Source organism: Lampetra planeri, chromosome 65, assembly GCF_965212315.1.
Source record: "Lampetra planeri chromosome 65, kcLamPlan1.2.h2, whole genome shotgun sequence".
Classification (NCBI taxonomy): domain Eukaryota; kingdom Metazoa; phylum Chordata; class Hyperoartia; order Petromyzontiformes; family Petromyzontidae; genus Lampetra; species Lampetra planeri.
In genome coordinates this window covers 2,843,841-2,863,286 of record NC_136171.1, presented here as the reverse complement: position 1 = coordinate 2,863,286, position 19,446 = coordinate 2,843,841, and the positions used below count along the sequence as shown (strand labels likewise).

The following is a 19,446-nucleotide window of genomic DNA, read 5'->3' as shown; positions in this document are numbered from 1 at the left end:
TATGCCCGTGCATTATGCAGGATTAGCAGCATCAAAGGGGGGGGGGGAGGGGGGGAGCATTAACAAAGGAAAGGAATGTTAATAGTATGTAGCTGTAGTTACTAAACAACCAAGTAAAAAACTACAGTATAAACTGCATAACAAACTAAAGTATAAACTACATAGCATCATCAGTGAACTTACTATACTCTACAATAAGCTGAGTTACTAACAGTAAGTAATACATAAAAAATTCTACGTTGTAAAAAATTATATAATATGCTTCCATCTAAACTTTATTCTCTTACATCACACGCGTCTATACCGTACTATATACTTCCATAGGCAAAACCAACATTAAATTACATACTGTATTGCTATAAACCACCCTATACCTTATACATTTTTAATATAACACTATGTATTATTCTACCCACCCTAATGTGTATCAAAATGGTTTATTACGTCCTTCCAGTGATTGCTAAGCCAGAATCCATCTTCTCGGTTAAAATTATCTCTGTGTTTGTAAATGTGGATCGCCTCATGAACGAATCTCTCATGATAGCCAGATGGCTTGCAGAGAACCTCTGTCTTGGAGAAGTCAATGTCATGTGAGCCCACTGAGTTGTAACAGTGATCTGCCACGGCTGAGGTGCTTGTCCTACCGTGTTTCAGGTCAGCTTTATGTTCACGGATGCGGTCCGAGACATGTCGTTTGGTTTCCCCAATGTAACTGCTACCACAGAGGCAACTTAGTTTGTAGACACCAGGGTACTGTATGTCTGGAACCACATCTTTTACAGACGGTACCAGATCACGGATTTTATGTACTGTGTTGAATCGGACCTGGATCTTGTGTTTAATCAGGATTTTGGAGATCTTTTTTGTGACCCCAGCAATGTAGGGTAAGGTGATGGTCTTGAAAGGCTCCTCAACAGGATCCTTCTTGATGGTTGGAGTGAGTGATGGCTTTGCGGATTGTGTAGTCGGAGTAACCATTAGCCTTAAGAGCTTGGCGTACGTGTTTGAGTTCACTGGAAATGTGTTCATGGTCGGAGATGCATTTGGCTCTATGATATAGAGTCTTGATGAGGGAATTCTTCTGGGATGGATGGTGGTGGGAATCCGGTTTTAGATAAGCATCCGTGTGGGTGGCTTTCCTGTAGACAGAGTGGCTCATTGAACCATCAGGTCTCCTTTTGATTAGGACATCCAAAAAGGGTAGCTTGCCATCATTTTCGACTTCCATGGTGAATCTGATGGCTGGGTGTATGGAATTGATATGGTCGAGAAATTGGTCTAGAGAGATTCACCATGGAAGTCGAAAATGATGGCAAGCTACCCTTTTTGGATGTCCTAATCAAAAGGAGACCTGATGGTTCAATGAGCCACTCTGTCTACAGGAAAGCCACCCACACGGATGCTTATCTAAAACCGGATTCCCACCACCATCCATCCCAGAAGAATTCCCTCATCAAGACTCTATATCATAGAGCCAAATGCATCTCCGACCATGAACACATTTCCAGTGAACTCAAACACGTACGCCAAGCTCTTAAGGCTAATGGTTACTCCGACTACACAATCCGCAAAGCCATCACTCCAACCATCAAGAAGGATCCTGTTGAGGAGCCTTTCAAGACCATCACCTTACCCTACATTGCTGGGGTCACAAAAAAGATCTCCAAAATCCTGATTAAACACAAGATCCAGGTCCGATTCAACACAGTACATAAAATCCGTGATCTGGTACCGTCTGTAAAAGATGTGGTTCCAGACATACAGTACCCTGGTGTCTACAAACTAAGTTGCCTCTGTGGTAGCAGTTACATTGGGGAAACCAAACGACATGTCTCGGACCGCATCCGTGAACATAAAGCTGACCTGAAACACGGTAGGACAAGCACCTCAGCCGTGGCAGATCACTGTTACAACTCAGTGGGCTCACATGACATTGACTTCTCCAAGACAGAGGTTCTCTGCAAGCCATCTGGCTATCATGAGAGATTCGTTCATGAGGCGATCCACATTTACAAACACAGAGATAATTTTAACCGAGAAGATGGATTCTGGCTTAGCAATCACTGGAAGGACGTAATAAACCATTTTGATACACATTAGGGTGGGTAGAATAATACATAGTGTTATATTAAAAATGTATAAGGTATAGGGTGGTTTATAGCAATACAGTATGTAATTTAATGTTGGTTTTGCCTATGGAAGTATATAGTACGGTATAGACGCGTGTGATGTAAGAGAATAAAGTTTAGATGGAAGCATATTATATAATTTTTTACAACGTAGAATTTTTTATGTATTACTTACTGTTAGTAACTCAGCTTATTGTAGAGTATAGTAAGTTCACTGATGATGCTATGTAGTTTATACTTTAGTTTGTTATGCAGTTTATACTGTAGTTTTTTACTTGGTTGTTTAGTAACTACAGCTACATACTATTAACATTCCTTTCCTTTGTTAATGCTCCCCCCCCTCCCCCCCCCCTTTGATGCTGCTAATCCTGCATAATGCACGGGCATAGTATTGATTTGGAACCCCCCCCCCGCCCACCTCCTACGCATTTTCCATATGCTGAATTCCTCTTGATATGCAAATTATTTTGTTTAGGCGCTCTTCTTCCCACCTCCCCCCCTCTAACCCAGCTTAAATATACGCTCCAAGCTTGGGGTGTTTCATTCTTCGCCTGAGGATGGCTGCTTGCGTTGTGGCCGAAACGTCGTGAGAATTGTTTTATTATGTTTTATTTTTATTATTTTATTACTTCCCTTCTACGTGACTTTACCGAAAGAACCAAGAACACAATGACAATAGTTTAAAGCGATTTGAAGCATGTTTTATTTTCAAAATGGAAATATGGTTGGGGGGGGGCAGAGCTTTGTGACGTCATATTTGAAGGGGGGTCTGATTTTTTGTGACGCCGTGTGACGAGGGGGGGTCAAAAATCGTCAAAAATCGCGTGACGTCATTTATGGACGGCCCCTATGGACTTTAATAGCAGCCTTTCTTCTGTTTGTTTCGATGGTGAGAGCTCACCAAATGTGTGATTTGACGACTCACGGATGTATCATTTACAGTTAGGTTTTGTAAATAATTTGGTATGCAAGGTATTTAATTGGCACTCCATTGGCACTTAAGCTACTATTGTTTATTCTTCACAAGAACTGTAGATTATGCATACATACAATGTAGTCTCTAGCAATATGCCTGTGGGTTGTTGCCACGCTTAGGAAGCTCAACTCATCACTGGAAGGTTGTCAATTCAAATTCTTTTTTTAAGAGCTTTAGAGTTCATAGTTCATCCTCCAAGATAAATATACTGATTCTGAGTGGATAAAATAAGTATCACTTTGCGAGCTTCAGAATGATGGTGATTTATATCCGTGAAATATTGCTCGTGTTATAAATTGCGTTCTCTATTTACAAGTCCAAACAAACTGGCTACCATTTTCATGCCGAATGGCGATTGCTTGAAACTAGCGTAAGTCGCTTTTGCTGTAATTTTCTTGACTTAATTGCAAAAAAATTGAATATATCAATGGTTTACAGTACTGTACTTCATTACATTTTACTAATGTCGGATATATACGTTGGCAATTGAAAGTGATACAATTTGACAACACAAAGTCAGGGTAGAAGTTGACGTCGTTATTTCTCCAAAGAAAATTATTGCGGAAGACAACACACAATCACGAGCCACTCATATTCTTTGTGTTGTTATGCAACTATTAAAATATTTTTATTTATTACCTTATTAAAAAAACTTCACTCTTTCAGGAACCCCACGCAACATCTGGATGAGAGAATAATGCATTCTACTGAAACGGTGGGTGAATTTATTTTGCTGCCTGCCTCTACAGTGAATATAATTTGAAATGTCGAATGTCGTTGAGATCCTACCTGTTTACACATTGAACACAGCTGCATTGCATCCCGTGTCTCTTACTAAATACCTCGTGAATCCTATAATGCGTATGGTCTCTCCTGTATTCACCGTGACAAAAGTGTTCAGGCTTTTGAGTTTGGGTCCGTGCATAAGATGCTAAGAATTTCATGTGAGTAAGTTAGCCGGATGGAGGTTCGGGAGACAGGGACCCAGGATGAGGGGCATTACCCCTACAGACTAGACGGGAGCTGGACTCGGAGGGGTGGAACGAAAATACGCTCCGTTCAGGTCGCATCTTGTGTTTTCCTTTTCTTTATGTCAGGCACGCTTCGATTAGATCCCTCCCTTCCCTTGTCATCCCCTCCCCCCCAGTACTAAAAAAGAAAACTACCTTTACCCCTATCTGTGGGACCCCGTCTGGTTTGGGGCAGTGGGGTGTCCACTCCCCATCTTTCTATCCCCTGTTTGTCTATAACCGCTTTAGTTTATGTTGACGGTTTGTGTGTACGCGATGCAACGCCCCCCCCCCCCCCCCGCGCATTGCCTCAAATACAAAATAATATTAAATCTTGTAAACGATATAAAGTTTACAAACAATTACAATTTCATTGTCAGGATCGGATATGCAAGTTATACGTTTCTATTGAATTGAAAACATTCGTGCAGAATGGAGGGGGTCAGGTTATTGAGACGGGCATTGGAATGGAACCCAGAGTCCAAAAAACACGGGAAAGATTGGAAAGCAGGATAGATGGCAGGGCCCAGTAAGTGCAGAACTTACAGGTTACGTGTTCACTGCGCAACAGCTGATGTATTTGGTAGCGAGAGAGAAGCGATGCCAAATAGTGCTGACATTAATATAAAATTATCTTCCTCAATACTCTTTGGTTCTTTTGGTAAAGTCACATAGGTATAAAATAAATCACGTTCCGGGCGCAACATGACGTTTCGGGCGCAACACATCATCAGGATGATGGACATTTGTGTTGCGCCCGAAACGTCGTGATTTATTTTATTTTCTACCTACGTGACTTTACGGAAAGAACCAAGAGTATGGATTCCTGCAGTCACGAAAGCTTCAAATCTCTTCCTCAATGTTTTGGCGATTGTGGCCTCTTAACTTTGATATGCCTACCAACTCTCTTACAAACTAGGTAGACTAATTTCCCCTTGAAGCTGGGTGTAACCAGCAGTCACTTTTAAGTCGTCGCTTCCTTGCTCTCTTGTCGGCCAATGTTTAGTCTGTTCTATAATGCGGTAGTAGTTGCGTTCCTGAAGAATACCGCGTTATGTAAAGATCACGTTAAAATGAATAATACATAATATAGGAGTAAAGCACAGTCCTGCGATAACACGTGTGATGCGTACGCATTCCGAAGAAAGACCAAGGCGCGTGGGTAGCATCTAGAAGAATCCAGCAGCATCCCACCTTGTGCTCACGCGATGCAGTTCCATTCATTCGATCGCGTTATATATCCATTTAACGTTATATCCAATTAGCGTTACGAAAACAACACGCGGCGTTATATAGAACAGACTAAAAGCCTGACATGCCAGATTTGTTTAAAAGATAAATAATCGAAACACAAATTAAGGGCGGGCACATAAGTACAACTTACTTTGGTTTCATCAACCTATGTATTTATAAACATTATAAAACATTATAATGAGTGCGAACTAAAGGGGTGCAAGGCTGCAGCAAAGGTAAGAACCACTTGGTCTAGAGGATGGAGTGGTCACTACAGATTCCTTAATTTCCCGACGTGTTTCATCAGGACCTCACTTTTGAGTCTGACTTGACCTAGAGGAAGCTCGGGATGAGTTCAGATGCCGCTGACTACTGATATTTTTCCATAGATAGGGATTTAACTTAGGCGAATATGATTGTAGTGTGGTTTGTGGACTATCACACCACTGCATGGACACTCATAAATAATGCTGACTATGTGGATAACATTTGATTTTAAAACAACTTCTATTCCAAAGTATATTGTGTCTTAATGCAATGCCTAATCGTGTCCTTTCCACGAAATCTCCCATTGCAGAGGCCACGAAACGAAGAGGCCAGTAGTTACTACGACGTAAGAACTTCACACACAATGAGAAATGTGTTCACTAAGGATGACTTGGAACAATGTTATAGAACTATATGTCGATGGACTGTTGAAAATAAGCAATGCCAAAGCCAAATGTTAAAGTGTCTCTGCTCAACAAGTGCATCGGTGATGAACTCCATTGGTGGCACTGAGTCAAGTGGTGCCAATTCCACATTGCTTCGTGTGTATGTTGAGCTTATTTCGCACCGTACGTAGCCAACCATACTGATCGGATGTGCAGGGGAAGGACAACAAATTAACACGTGAAAAAATGTTCTAAAGAAACGAGTTTTCATTCTAGATTATGTAAAAGTGCCTAGCTTCCAGGGGCTTCCGAATAACACCTGCGACACTGGTATAGATCGAGAGCGCAAGTGATGAACCTGTAAACGTGGCGAGCAGTGGTTCTTAACCTGGGGTGCACGCACCCCCTGGGGGTACGAGATGACCTTTCTGGGGGTGCGAGACATGGCCAGATTTGTTTAAAAGGTAAATAATCTAAACGCAAATTAAGCACGGGCACATAAGTACAACTTACTTAGGTTTCATCAAACCTATGTATTTCTTAACATTATAAAACATTATAATGAGTGCGAACCAAAATGGGGGAAGGCTGCAGTAAAGGTTAAGAACCACTTGGTCTAGAGGATGGAGTGGCCACGAAATATTCCTTAATTTCCCGACGTGTTTAATCAGGACCTCACTGTTGAGTCTGACTTGACCTAGGGGAGGCTCAGGATAAGTTCAGATGCCGCTTACTACTGATATTTTTCCATAGATAGGGATTTAACCAAGGCGAATATGATTGTAGTGCAGTGTGTGGAATATCGCACCACTGCATGGACACACATAAATAATGCTGACTATGTGGATAACATTTGATTTTAAAACAACTTCTATTCCAAAGTATATTGTGTCTTAATGCAAATGCCTAACCGTGTCCTTTCCACGAAATCTCCCATTGCAGAGGCCACGAAACGAAGAGGCCAGTAGTTACTACGACGTAAGAACTTCACACACAATGAGAAATGTGTTCACTAAGGATGGACTGTTGAAAATAAGCAATGTCAAAGCCAAATGTTAAAGTGTCTCTGATCAAACAAGTGCATCGGTGATGAACTTTATTGCTGGCCCCGAGAAAAGTGGTGCCAATTCCACATTGCTTTGTGTGTATGTTGAGCTTAGTTCGCACCGTACGTAGCCAACCATACTAATCGGATGTGCAGAGGAAGGACAACAAATTAACACTTGAAAAACTGTTCTAAACAAACGAGTTTTCATTCTAGATGATGTAAAAATGCATAGCGTCCAGGGACTTCTCGAATAACACCTGCGACACTGGTATAGATCGGGAGCGCAAGTGATGAACCTGTAAAGGTCTAGAGCAGTGGTTCTTAACATGGGGTGCATGCACCCGCTGGGGGGTACGAGATGCCTTTTCTGGGGTTGCGAGACATGGCCAGATTTGCTTAAAAGGTAAATAAAATACAAATTAAGCACGGGCACATAAGTACAACTTACTTTGGTATCATCAAACCTCTGTATTTGTAGTGGATTCAACTGAGTCGCAGACATACTCCTTGTAGGCACCACCTTTACCAGATAACAACCTATGGTGGTGGACCACCAGGCTAACTACACTAATTCACTAATTACACTGGGAGTGGCTACAACGGACAGGACCCTGGCTTGGGTCCAGTTCCACGTGTTGGTGACTCTTCTTGGACACGTATATCGTAGATCTTCAGGATAACAACAGCAACGCTGAATCCCGGTCCCCCTGGGGACCCAGTTTATATGCTCCCTGGTCGTGGCTGGCTCGCCCTTGGCCACGGCCACCTCGAATCTTCTAGCTGGATCTCGCCCCGACACGTGACCACTCCTAGCCCCCACTTGGGGCCCCTGTGTAGATCTTACCTGTCACGTGCCTTCTAGGGTCAACCAGAGTGCCATGGCCTACATTAAACCCGTTCATGGCCGGCACTCTCACACCCCCTTCCTATAGGGGACAGCACTGCACTGGTGCCACTCAGCGCTCTCTATCAGCGCTCACCGAGCCCCTCTAGGGCTGCTACTACACCCACATATACGGGGTGTCCGCGATTGAATTACATCGCACGCCGTGCCTCGCTAGAGCTGGCATTACCCAGTGACAGCCACGATGTCGCTACATCCGTGACGTCCGCAATGTCACAACATATTTATTAATATAAAACATTTTAACGAGTGCGATCCAAACGGGTGCAAGGCTGCAGTAAAGGTTAAGAACCACTGGTTTATAGGATGGAGTGGCCACGACAGATTCCTTAATCTCCCGACGTGTTTAATCAAGACCTCACTTTTGAGTCTGACTTGACCTAGGGGAGGCTCGGGATAAGTTCAGATGCCACTTACTACTGATACTTTTCCATAGATAGTGACTTAACCTAGGCGAATATTATTGCAGTGCGGTGTGTGGACTAGCGCACCACTGCATGGACACGCAACAATAATGCTCACTGCATTGATAGCATTTGATTTGAAAACAACTTCTGTTGCAAAGTCCATTGGCTCTGAATTCAACACCTAATTGTGTCTTTTCCGTAAAATCTCCCATTGCAGGTGCCACGAAATGACGGGGCCAGTAGTCTCTACGAGGTAAGAGCTTCACACACAAAGAGAAATGTGTTCACTGAGGATGACTTGGAACAATGTAATATAACTATATTTAGATGGACTGTTGAAAATAAGCACTGCCAAATGTTAAAGTGTCTCTGCTCAGACAAGACCATTGGCTCGGTGATGATCTCCCTTGGTGGCCCTGAGTCAAGTGGTGCCAATTGTACGTTGCTTTGTAGGTATGTTGAACTTCTTTCGCGTACCATACGAAGCCAACCGTGATAATCGGAGGTGCGGGGGTAAGGACAACAAACTGAACACAACAACAAGCCTTCTTAATTAAATGAGTTTCCAATCTAGATGATGATTTAAAACTGACATAGCTCCCAGTAGCTTCCTAATATCGTAAGAAATAACACGTTCCAGACAGGTGCAGAAGCAGACATCTTTTTAGGTGTTCTGTATATGTGTTTTTTGTGTTTTAAATGTATTTACTTCATGAAATTGGCATAAGTAACCATACAAATAGGCAAAAAATTTATCCTACAGTATAACGTATACATCACCCCATGCAGATTCTGCATGGGGTGATGTATATACGTGCAGTATTTTAATTGTTTAAGTTGTTGTATTTAGTGTAAATTATACTGGTGCATAGCCTTTGGAGCGGTTTCACCAGATCGGCCCGGGATCGCCAGATAATGTTGCATATTGGAAGCCGGATAATGGATGTTTTACTGTATTTTATCGATGTCCCACTAAATGAGAATGCATGTGCGTTTTTTATCATTATTTTGCAGCTTCTGAAGCTGCCTGCGGAGAACGCCTATGACAAATTAAGCCACCCCACGCACACGAACGCCTGAAACTGACCACCTCGGAACCACACGCGCGCGCTTACAATGACGGCACGCAGCACTCGCATGGAATTAAAAACTCAATAGCACGGGATTCAATCAGAGGTTACTGTGAGGGTTGCTCATGTTTTATTTGGGAGAGAGAAGGGTTCGGATCCATTTATCTCCCATGCAATTCCTCAATATTTTGTATAGGGCACCAATGCAGATTTTTTTCAAACGTTCTTTAACGGTAACAGAAAGAAGTACAATAACTGGATCCAGAATACAATGAATCTTTACAAGATTTGGAATGTATTAATGATGCCTTGATTCGTTATTGACACACTATGCACGAGGACGTGACCCAAGCGTGGCGGATAACAATTTCTTGACAACCAAGCACAGCCAACTCTTGAAAACTCTCGGCAACAGTGACAGCAGCACACATTTGTGTAACCTCGTAGTTCACCAGCTTAACACAGTGGCCAGACGTGTCGACAATTACAAAATGCCGCGGCGACAAAACAGATGATGGACACCGCGACAACTGTTCACATCAACCACGACACACAGTCCACTCGAGGCAATGCAGCACAAGCCCAGGGTACGTAACGGCAATCTCAGGGCTTGGTCAGCGCTATCAACAACGCTCTGAGCAACTCAACGCTACGGCATTCTTGGGAAATGGTCGGTGCTCTCAACAACGCTCTGAGCAACTCAATGCTGCGGCATTCCCGATAATTGGTCGGCGCTATCAACAACGCTCTGACCAACTCAATGCAGCGGCATTCCCAGGAATTGGTCGGCGCTCTCAACAACGCTCTGAGCAACTCAACGCAATGACATTCCTGGGAAATGGTCGGCGTTCTCAACACCGCTCTGAGCAACTCAACGCAGCGGCATTCCCGATAATTGGTCGGTGCTATCAACACCGCTCTGACCAACTCAATGCAGCGGCATTCCCAGGAATTGGTCGGCGCTCTCAACAACGCTCTGAGCAACTCAACGCAATGACATTCCTGGGAATTGGTCGGTGCTCTCAACAACGCTCTGAGCAACTCAATGCAGCGGCATTCCCAGGAATTGGTCGGCGCTATCAACAACGCTCTGAGCAACTCAACGCAATGACATTCCTGGGAATTGGTCGGTGCTCTCAACAACGCTCTGAGCAACTCAATGCAGTGGCATTCCCAGGAATTGGTCGGCGCTATCAACAACGCTCTGAGCAACTCAACGCAATGACATTCCTGGGAATTGGTCGGCGCTCCCAACAACGCTCTGAGCAACTCAACGCAGCGGCATTCCCGGGAATTGGTCAGCGATATCAACAACGCTCTGAGCAACTCAACGCAATGACATTCCTGGGAATTGGTCGGTGCTCTCAACAACGCTCTGAGCAACTCAACGCAATGGAATTCCCGGGAATTGGTCAGCGCTATCAACAACGCTCTGAGCAACTCAACGCAACGACATTCCCGGGAATTGGTCGGTGCTCTCAACACCGCCCTGAGCAACTCAATGCTGCGGCATTCCCGGGAATTGGTTGGCGCTTTCAACAACGCTCTGAGCAACTCAACGCAGCGGCATTCCCAGAAATTGGTCGACGCTCTCAACAACGCTCTGAGCAACTCAACGCAACGGAATTCCCGGGAATTGGTTGGCGCTCTCAACAACGCTGAGCAACTTAACGACGGGCGCCCGAAACATCGTGATTTATTTTATTTTATACCTACGTGACTTTCCCGAAAGAACCAAAGAATACACACGAGTAGTCCTTACTGCAAAAACTTTAATATAAAAGATAGAAAAAAAGCTATTATTTCATTTGATGACGATTGCTTGTGTTGCGATCGAAACGTCGTGATATTGTTATTATTATTTTCTATCGACGTGGCTTTACCGAAAGACCCAATGAATATGAATTACTGCAGTCACGAAAGCTTTAAATCAAGATTTAATATAAAAACCGACAGTTTAAGATAACATCAGACATTGTTAAAGACAGTACTTACCACGTAAACTTTCATACAGTGTACTATTAATTCGGACACACTCTAATATATAAAGGGACACAATAATGCAGTCACTTTCCGTGAAGTTTACCTTTTAAACATACGTAAGAATAAAATGTACATCATATAAACCTTAAAGCAAATATTTAAACTTAAAAAAAACCCTGTCTAAGAGCAAGAGCGGGCAGCGGCATGAGGCAGCGTTGTGTGGGAGACTGCTGGAACTTGGACATTTGTAATTAATAATATTCAATACATTTCAAATGTTCCAGTTACATTTTTCTAATTTCGCGGGCAAATCGTGCAGCAGAATCAATAACCACCAAGTATAACCAATGCCAACGTTTCATTCGTGGGTCGAGATGGTCACGTGATGGCCACGTGCACCTGTTGTCTATTTTTTTTTTAAATCTTTGGCGCTTAATAATCTACGGCTTTACGAAGCCTTAACGAGCTGAATTTTCAACACAGACTCGCCGCCTCGCGTGAAAATTCAAGATTCAATTCTTTAAAAAAAACCGTCCCAGCTCAAAGGAGCATAGCGACCGTTTCTCAATCCACTGCTGGATGAGGGCTTTCCAACGCCGTGCTGGTCGTGGAGGCCGTTTGACCATACTTCACCCCGGCTGGTCAGTGGGGATTGGTAAAGGCGGGCAGCATAGACGTACAGTACAACTGGATATAGACACAACGTGGCCACGCAACCCATTGACAACCTATTTGTGCATGTAGGACACCTATCATGGGACTATACAAGCTCGCACCTGCTTGGCTTTGGAGGTCCGAGCACATCGGGTGCAATCCAAGTCCGGGTGATTTGTTCATAGGCGTTGAGGGTTATAGTGATGCTGTTCCTAACAGTTATCTCCCGGTGGCGAGATGTTAGCTACCTCGCCTGGTATACAGGAGGTCGTGGGTTCGATCCTGATCCTGACTCTGACGCCAGTATATTTGTAGTTTGCATGTTCTCCCTGTGGTTTCACGGATTTTTCCGTTCACTTTTAAAAACGTGCTTCCAGTATTTGGCTGCTATAAATGTCCACATGGCAAGCCACTCAATTGAGCTTTCATTTGTGGCCAGGTCGCTTCTCAAAAAGAACTAAATAGCTCTAGTGGGGCTTACGTGTTAATATAAAATAGTTTAATAATTTAAATAGTTTTACGATAAAACATTGGTGGTTTCCTCTCGATATGTTTAATTTGCTTAATGCAAGCCGCCCAGTGTTATTTAAAACATAAAATTTTATTAATTCTGTGGTCAAAATAATGTTTTCTACTTTTGAGTGCAAATAATAGTGTGAATTAAATTTGTTTTCCTTTGGCAAAGCGCTGTTTATATTTCAGTCCGCTTCCATCATAATTATTACAGCACATTGGTATCCGAAATATGAGGGGGGTTGAGGTATTTTACTCCCATTAACTGCTCACCCCCCCCCCCTTACCTCGTAACCTCGACGACCTCGGCTCAACCCCTGGGCGTCAGCATTAGTCCACACCATGCAGTCACATTTATCCGGCCATGGCGACACACAAAGATCCCCCGTAAAGCCAGACTGTAGGGGCAAGTGCTGTTAGCGAGTAGCAGCTATGAAGGTCGTCACGGCACACGAATGGGTGGGTGGCCAGCACCACGCCAGGCCGCCTAGTGGCGATGTTTACACATCGCACCAGGTACTCATTTGAGGCCGAGTCGCCCTAGGGGAGACCCATGACCGTTTCAGATAATTCGTCACTTGTGTTGGCCATGAGCGAGAATCGAACTCTGGAAGCTGGGTTCTTAACGCAGCACACGAACTTGCTACACTACACCTCCCCACTCCCACACACACAGACACGCACACCTGTAATTAATCAGCACTTGAATTATCTTTGGATCCCAATGGGATCATGTTCTGTGAACCTTTTAAGTCTTGGGAGGGATTACTAAGTTGTCGGCATTTACAATAGTACAGCGAATAGGTTGTTGACATATCCGTGTAAAGTTTATTTTTTTAATGCGCCGCTCTTACAACCCGTCGGAAAATACCGTGTCACATTGCTCACTTGCGTGTGCTTTCGGATTGTATGCACACACAAAATTCAAGTACCATCATCCACCTTCAAGAGACAGCTCACGGCTCTCAGCCGTTCAAGCACTCACCCGTCTAGGCCTTCAATCGTCCAGGCACTCGCCCGTTCAGTGCCTCGTCCGTTCAGGCACTTAGGGGCCGTCCATAAATGACGTCACACACCTGGGGGGGGGGCAGAGCTTTGTGACATCATGTTTGAGGGGGGCTCTGACTTTTTGTGACGCCGTGTGACGAGGGAGGGGGGGGGTCAAAATTCGTCCAAAATCGCGAGACATCATTTATGGACGGCCCCTTATCTGTGGAGGTCAGGGGTCGGCAACCAAAATAACTATAGCATTTTTTTCTAATTCGATGTAAAAGCAGCTCAATGCACTGTGTGGTGAATAGGAGACGTTGGTGGTCCTCCATAAATAACGTCATGAAGCTGCAGGTCCTTATAGCGTTGCAGGCACATCAGGAGCCGCTTGTTGTCGACCCGTTCAGGCATTCACCAGTTCAGGCACTCACTAGTTCAGGCCGATGTACCAGGGACTTTCCTTCACCCGTTCAGGCACTCACTAGTTCAGGTCCTCACCGGTTCAGGTTATGTGTACCAGGGACTTTCCTTCACCCATTCAGTTGCTCACCAGTTCAGGTCCTCACCAGTTCAGATTAATGTCCTTGGAACTTTGAGCTGTGGCTCACCACCTGCCGAGTTCTCGATTGAACAAAGAGTCCGATTTAGCAGAAATAAGTGCACGTTTTTGAATATTTTGTTTATATCTTTTTTTATTTGTTAGAATATCCCGAAGTTTCACTCCTCTTGCGGGAAGCTTCTTTCAGGAACCAAATCAGTTATTTGAGAGGCTCCGAGCACGTGGACAGAGCGCCGACTAAACATCAGTAGCGATACAATCCCAAAACAAATCGTATATAGCTATAGAGCAGATATTAATAAAGCCCTTATAATAATTCTAACGTAAAGAAATAAAACAATCTTAAGAAAAAGATTCCACAAACATATTTCCCAGAATTGAATTCCCCCGCCCTCCCCCCCAAAAAATACATAACACTTAAAAAAATGTGAAAAATTTTAGTTTAATTTTTTTCTATATATATAAAAATGCTCTGCTTGAAGTTAGAAATTCAATTTTGTATAAGCATAACCTGGGGGGAAACTGCTGCACCCCTAAAATATTAAAAAGCAACTTTAAAAATGTGAAACAACTTGTTTTGTGCGTCACCGGTGATAAAATGCAACGGTCAACGTCAAAAATATACAGCATTAGAAACGCACTTCGCAATACAACATTTACATCTCTTTAAGACCCAACAATCCAGCGTAGAATACTGCTAAAAATATGCAAAACGATGACAACATTTGACGTAATCACTCGGGAACGTGCCTGACCACCTCGGAAGCTCATGACGATTTGAGATGCGTGAGCCACAGTGCTGTTAGCCAGCACCACACATCCCTAGCTACCTATGCTCATGTTATCTTATCTTATTCTATACTAGCTTTACTACCCGGCTTCGCCCGGGACTTGGATTCACCACGCCCGGCCGCCTTTGTCTCCCCAGTGGCGATGTTCACACACCACACCAGTTACTCGTTTGAGGCTGAGTCGACCTAGGGGAGGCCCAGGACCGGTTCAAATAATCGTTACTGGTGGTGGCCGTGAGCGGGAATCGAACTCGGGTCGCCGGGTTCGTAGCGCGGCGCGCTAACCACTACACTACCGCTCCCCCCACACACACGCGCGCGCGCGCGCGCGTGTCCATAGGAAGACATAAACGCGCTTGCTGCAGACACACAACTTTCAGGGTGCGTACGGCAGTAAACGACTGAAATAATAAAGCAACGCTGCGCGAAGAATGCCTTAGACCTGCAACACATTTGTTTGGCACTTTACTCGCGGAGGGTTGGGTGGGGGGGTGTGTGACGTCAGCAGGCACACTGCGTTACGCTTCCGCATGCGCGGGTGACATGACAGATGTGACGTCAAAGCTCACTTGCCGTGCAAAATATATGCATTATTGCGCCCCCCCCCCCGCCCCCCAAAAATACAAAAGTCTATTTTTATAATTGTTGCATGGTGTACAGTCTGGAAAGTACCCACATGGCAAATTTCAAGTTTGTTGCATGTCGGAAAGTATGCTAAACATTTCGAACAGACACACATATTCACAAATTTCCCTTTAATATATATGGATTGATGATTGACGATGATTTATAGCGCGCAACTTCGCTCAAGGCGCAGTGCAAGGGCAGAGCAGTGAGCGACCGTAACAGAGGCGGCACACGTGGTGGCTCACGAAAGGTGCGATATGGGAGAAACGGGACGGAGTGGATGGGGAGAGGAAGGGGATTGGGCACTGGAGGAAGAGTTGAGGTTTGGAGAGAGGCACGGAAGGTAGGTTAAGGAGAGCGATTGCTTAATGTACAGAGGAAGTCGATTCCAGTGGTCGGGTGTACACAATGTACCAGATACTCGTCGTACAGGGTCGTGGCGATATAGGGGAGGGCCAGAACCCAATGTTGCAATGTCACTGATGTGCATCACAGCACCGTTATCTATTCACCATGCCACCACTCCACGCACTACACAGTGTTGTACACACAAAGACCCTTAATTTCACCGGATAGATTACAGTAGCAAGTTCTGTGCAGTGATAGCCTGCACCTCCGATTTGCACGGCTGCCTGCGTACGATGAAAAAAATAAGTTCAATATACATGCATACGTCCCATGTAGCATGCACAGGCTGTCGGAGAAAGTGCTATCAGCTACCACACAAAGACATAGATCGCCCTAAAGCCTTAACATATGTTCGGGGCAAGTGCAGTTACTGAGTGCCACCGATGAAGGCTGGCACAGCACACGGTGGGGGAGTGGGAGGTAGGTGGCCAGTACCACCATGCCCTGCCGCCTTTATCTCCCCAGTGCTGATGTTTACTACACACTGCACAGGGTACTCATTTAAGGCTGAGTTGACCTATGGGAGGCCCCAGAGCAGTTGAAATATTCACCACTGTTATTGATCATGATGCAGTGCGCTAAGCGCCACCGCTTCCCATAAGCACACAGACACATATACAGTATATACCCACAGACAAACTACAAAGATCTCCTTGTGTAGAAAACTCAGGCTGTTGGGACAAGTGCTTTCTGGCAGCACACAAACACATACACAGTAGACTCTCGATTATCCGCATGCGGTGTATCCGATTTGCGGATTAACCGTGCATCCGAGATTTTGACGTAAATTAATAACTCATGGACTTTCCCTTCAGCCCACATTAATAATCTAAAAACAGTTATACATTATTATTATTATTGGACATGTGTACTGCAAGTCACGTGCTTAAACTGAACAAATACAGACGACCCCTGCACCTACGGACCTAATCGGTTCACGGACGACCGGTCGCAAGTCGAGAGCCGTCGTAAGTCGAATCCTTATCTCGCACAAAACGCAATGTTATACATTGGGGTTCCATTCCTGGAAACCCGTTATATGCTGTAACAATACCCAAAATTGACCGCGAAAATAAATGAAAATAACCCTAAAAAACATTGTAACAACATCACTTTTACAAACATTTAAGTAAAAACAAACACATTTCAAACTTCGTAAGTACTTTTCTGCATGTACACCAAATTTCCTCTTCTCAGACGTAGTAGCCAAAGGTTAAAATATTTCGAAATTTGAAGAAAATTTAAAAAGAGAGACGCCGCTGTGGTCACTCTAGGCCAGGGGTGGGGAACGTCCAGCCCGCGGGCCGTATATTGGTCTGCCTGCCCTGCCAAGGCAACCGCATGGGGGACTCGAAATTCAATAAATCTAGGAGCAATCCTGGAAAAGCAGCTGCGAGTAGCAACATCATCAATACCAGCTAACATCACACGCCTCACCAAAGAGAAGCAGTTCCAGCCCATCGCATTAGGGGTGAGTTAATTAAATGTTTGACCAAATATAACAGGCTAATTTTTAAGTAGATAATTTTGTATTGCCTGCGAATGATGGTATAAATATCCCAATGGCCCTTGGCAGAAAAAAGCTTCCCCACCCCTGCTCTGGGCGCAGCTGCAGACTTACGGGCTATACTGTGCATACACATACGGCGGAAGAGCAAAGCAGCGTCATCAGGCGACGAGTCTGCACATGACATGCGCGCTATACACTTACACTACTATACACGACACTAGGAGTCCACGCATAACGTGCACAGGCTCGTTGCCAATCGACTCGGCGTCGTCGCAGTCGTTAGGCGGGCGTAGATACGAGTTTTGGTCGTTACTGTGGGAGTCTCACTGACTATAACAAAGGCTAGATGGGGTGCGGGGTCGCAAGTCGAGCCGTCGTAAGTCGGGGGTCACCTGTTGGCAGAGGTCGCAACCGGGTACCTGATACCCGTACCCTACCCGATACCCAGCTACCCGTACCTGGCCGGGTATGGGTACGGGTACCCGTTTGCGACCCTGGTGCGGCCGGGTACGGGTAAGGAATCAAAACCCGTTTGCGACCTCTGCCTGTAGGCGCTCCGGTTAACCCGAAATCCACTAGATCGCCTCTACGGTACCGTCGTTGTATATGTCTACTACAGCGGGCAGGGTTTGATTGATGCTGATTGGCTGTGGCTCTGCTGCCCACTCAGTGGGCCGAGTATTCTGCTTTGCGGGAGCAGGAAAGTGTTTTCGCTTGAGCACGTGCATCGATCGGTCGATTCTTTACTACAAATTTTAGTTTGTTCGTAAAAAAACTAAATTTTATTAGCTTAAACATAATTTATACCACTATATTAGTGGGTTTTGGCATAGAGATCCGCGGAAAACAGTTATATTGTTGGATTATCCGCGATTTTGAATTCTCGTGGCCGTCCTCCCCGTCATTAGCACGGATAATCGAGAGTCTGCTGTACATACAAAGACAAAGACCCTCCACGCACGCGCACGCACACGCACACACGCACGCACACGCACGCGCTTGGTCAGCGTCCGTGCACGATGTGAGCATAGATGGTGCTGTCCTGCTGGACTTGAGGCTGATGCTGGGCCGGTCTCTGACCGCGATGCAGGGCTGTCCGGTCCAACTCTGCGTAAGTGATTTCTGTCTCCACGGTCTGCGCACTCACGCACACACACACAAAGACAAAGTTACCCCGTGTAGCCTGAATAGACTTTCGTGGCAAGTGATTTTAACCGGCAAACACAAAGCCAAAGTTAACCCGTATAGCCTTAACAGACGTTTGGAGCAAATGCTGTTAACCAGCAAACACAAAGACGAAGCTACCCTGTATAGGCTTAATAGACTTTTGGGGCAGGTGCTGTTAACCAGCAAACTAAAAGTTACCATGCATAGCCTTAACTGCAGTACCGGGAGATGGAATCGAACTGACGACTTCTGGGGTGAGTTCAGCGTTACGCTGCGACGCAATATCGCATGGGCTCTATCTTTAGTTATCGCCACATAATCTACATCTTACTGGTAGGAACCTCCTGGTTACACCAGCCCACAGGGAATTAATGTGTCTGTCATGCAGGGAGAGGCTGGGTGGGGAGGGAGAGGAGGGTGGTGAGGGGCTGGGTGGGGAGGGGCTGGGTGGGGAGGGTGGGGCTGGGTGGGGGGGTGGGAGGGGTGGGGCTGGGTGGGGAGGGGCTGGCCACCCCGTGGTGCCCTTATAAAACTCAACGTTTAAACTACTCACGCCGGCTTGTGCCGGCCCTCACAGTCGGCCATATTTGCGGAACACACCACGCTGCCGTTGACCCTGGCCATTGACCGAGCAACCCTACGTTCCTGCCAGCTCCCTCCGCAGGAATGTGTTTATTAAAGCTCTTTTTTCACAGATGTCCAGTAGGGACACGGGGTCAGAAAGTTACAACAATACAAAAAAAACACGATAGGAGTGCAGAGTAAAAATACACTTTTTATTTTACCAGGTAAGGCCCACTGCGCTATTCACTTC

At 45.2% G+C, this 19,446-nt stretch overlaps 2 protein-coding genes across 6 annotated transcripts in view; one reads left to right on the top strand and one right to left on the bottom strand.

Moving 5' to 3' along the window:
* Positions 1–14,700, top strand: part of LOC144737137 (nectin-3-like) — a 40,552-nt gene extending 25,852 nt beyond the window's left edge. For 3 of the 4 annotated variants that reach the window (XM_078619844.1, XM_078619843.1, XM_078619842.1), the window contains 5 exons: positions 3,772–3,820; positions 5,926–5,961; positions 6,944–6,979; positions 8,578–8,613; positions 9,375–14,700. In XM_078619844.1, coding sequence (XP_078475970.1) covers positions 3,772–3,820; positions 5,926–5,961; positions 6,944–6,979; positions 8,578–8,613; positions 9,375–9,440 — 223 coding nt within the window. In that variant the 3' untranslated portion in view covers positions 9,441–14,700. Of the gene's footprint in view, positions 1–3,771; positions 3,821–5,925; positions 5,962–6,943; positions 6,980–8,577; positions 8,614–8,813; positions 8,874–9,374 lie in introns of all 4 variants that reach the window. The other variant, XR_013588885.1, reaches the window with a different exon arrangement.
* LOC144737140 (nectin-1-like) overlaps positions 14,553–19,446 on the bottom strand; it is a 31,128-nt gene continuing 26,234 nt past the window's right edge. For both annotated transcript variants that reach the window (XM_078619848.1, XM_078619849.1), the window contains one exon: positions 14,553–18,600. In XM_078619848.1, coding sequence (XP_078475974.1) covers positions 18,469–18,600 — 132 coding nt within the window. In that variant the 3' untranslated portion in view covers positions 14,553–18,468. The remainder of the gene's footprint in view (positions 18,601–19,446) is intronic.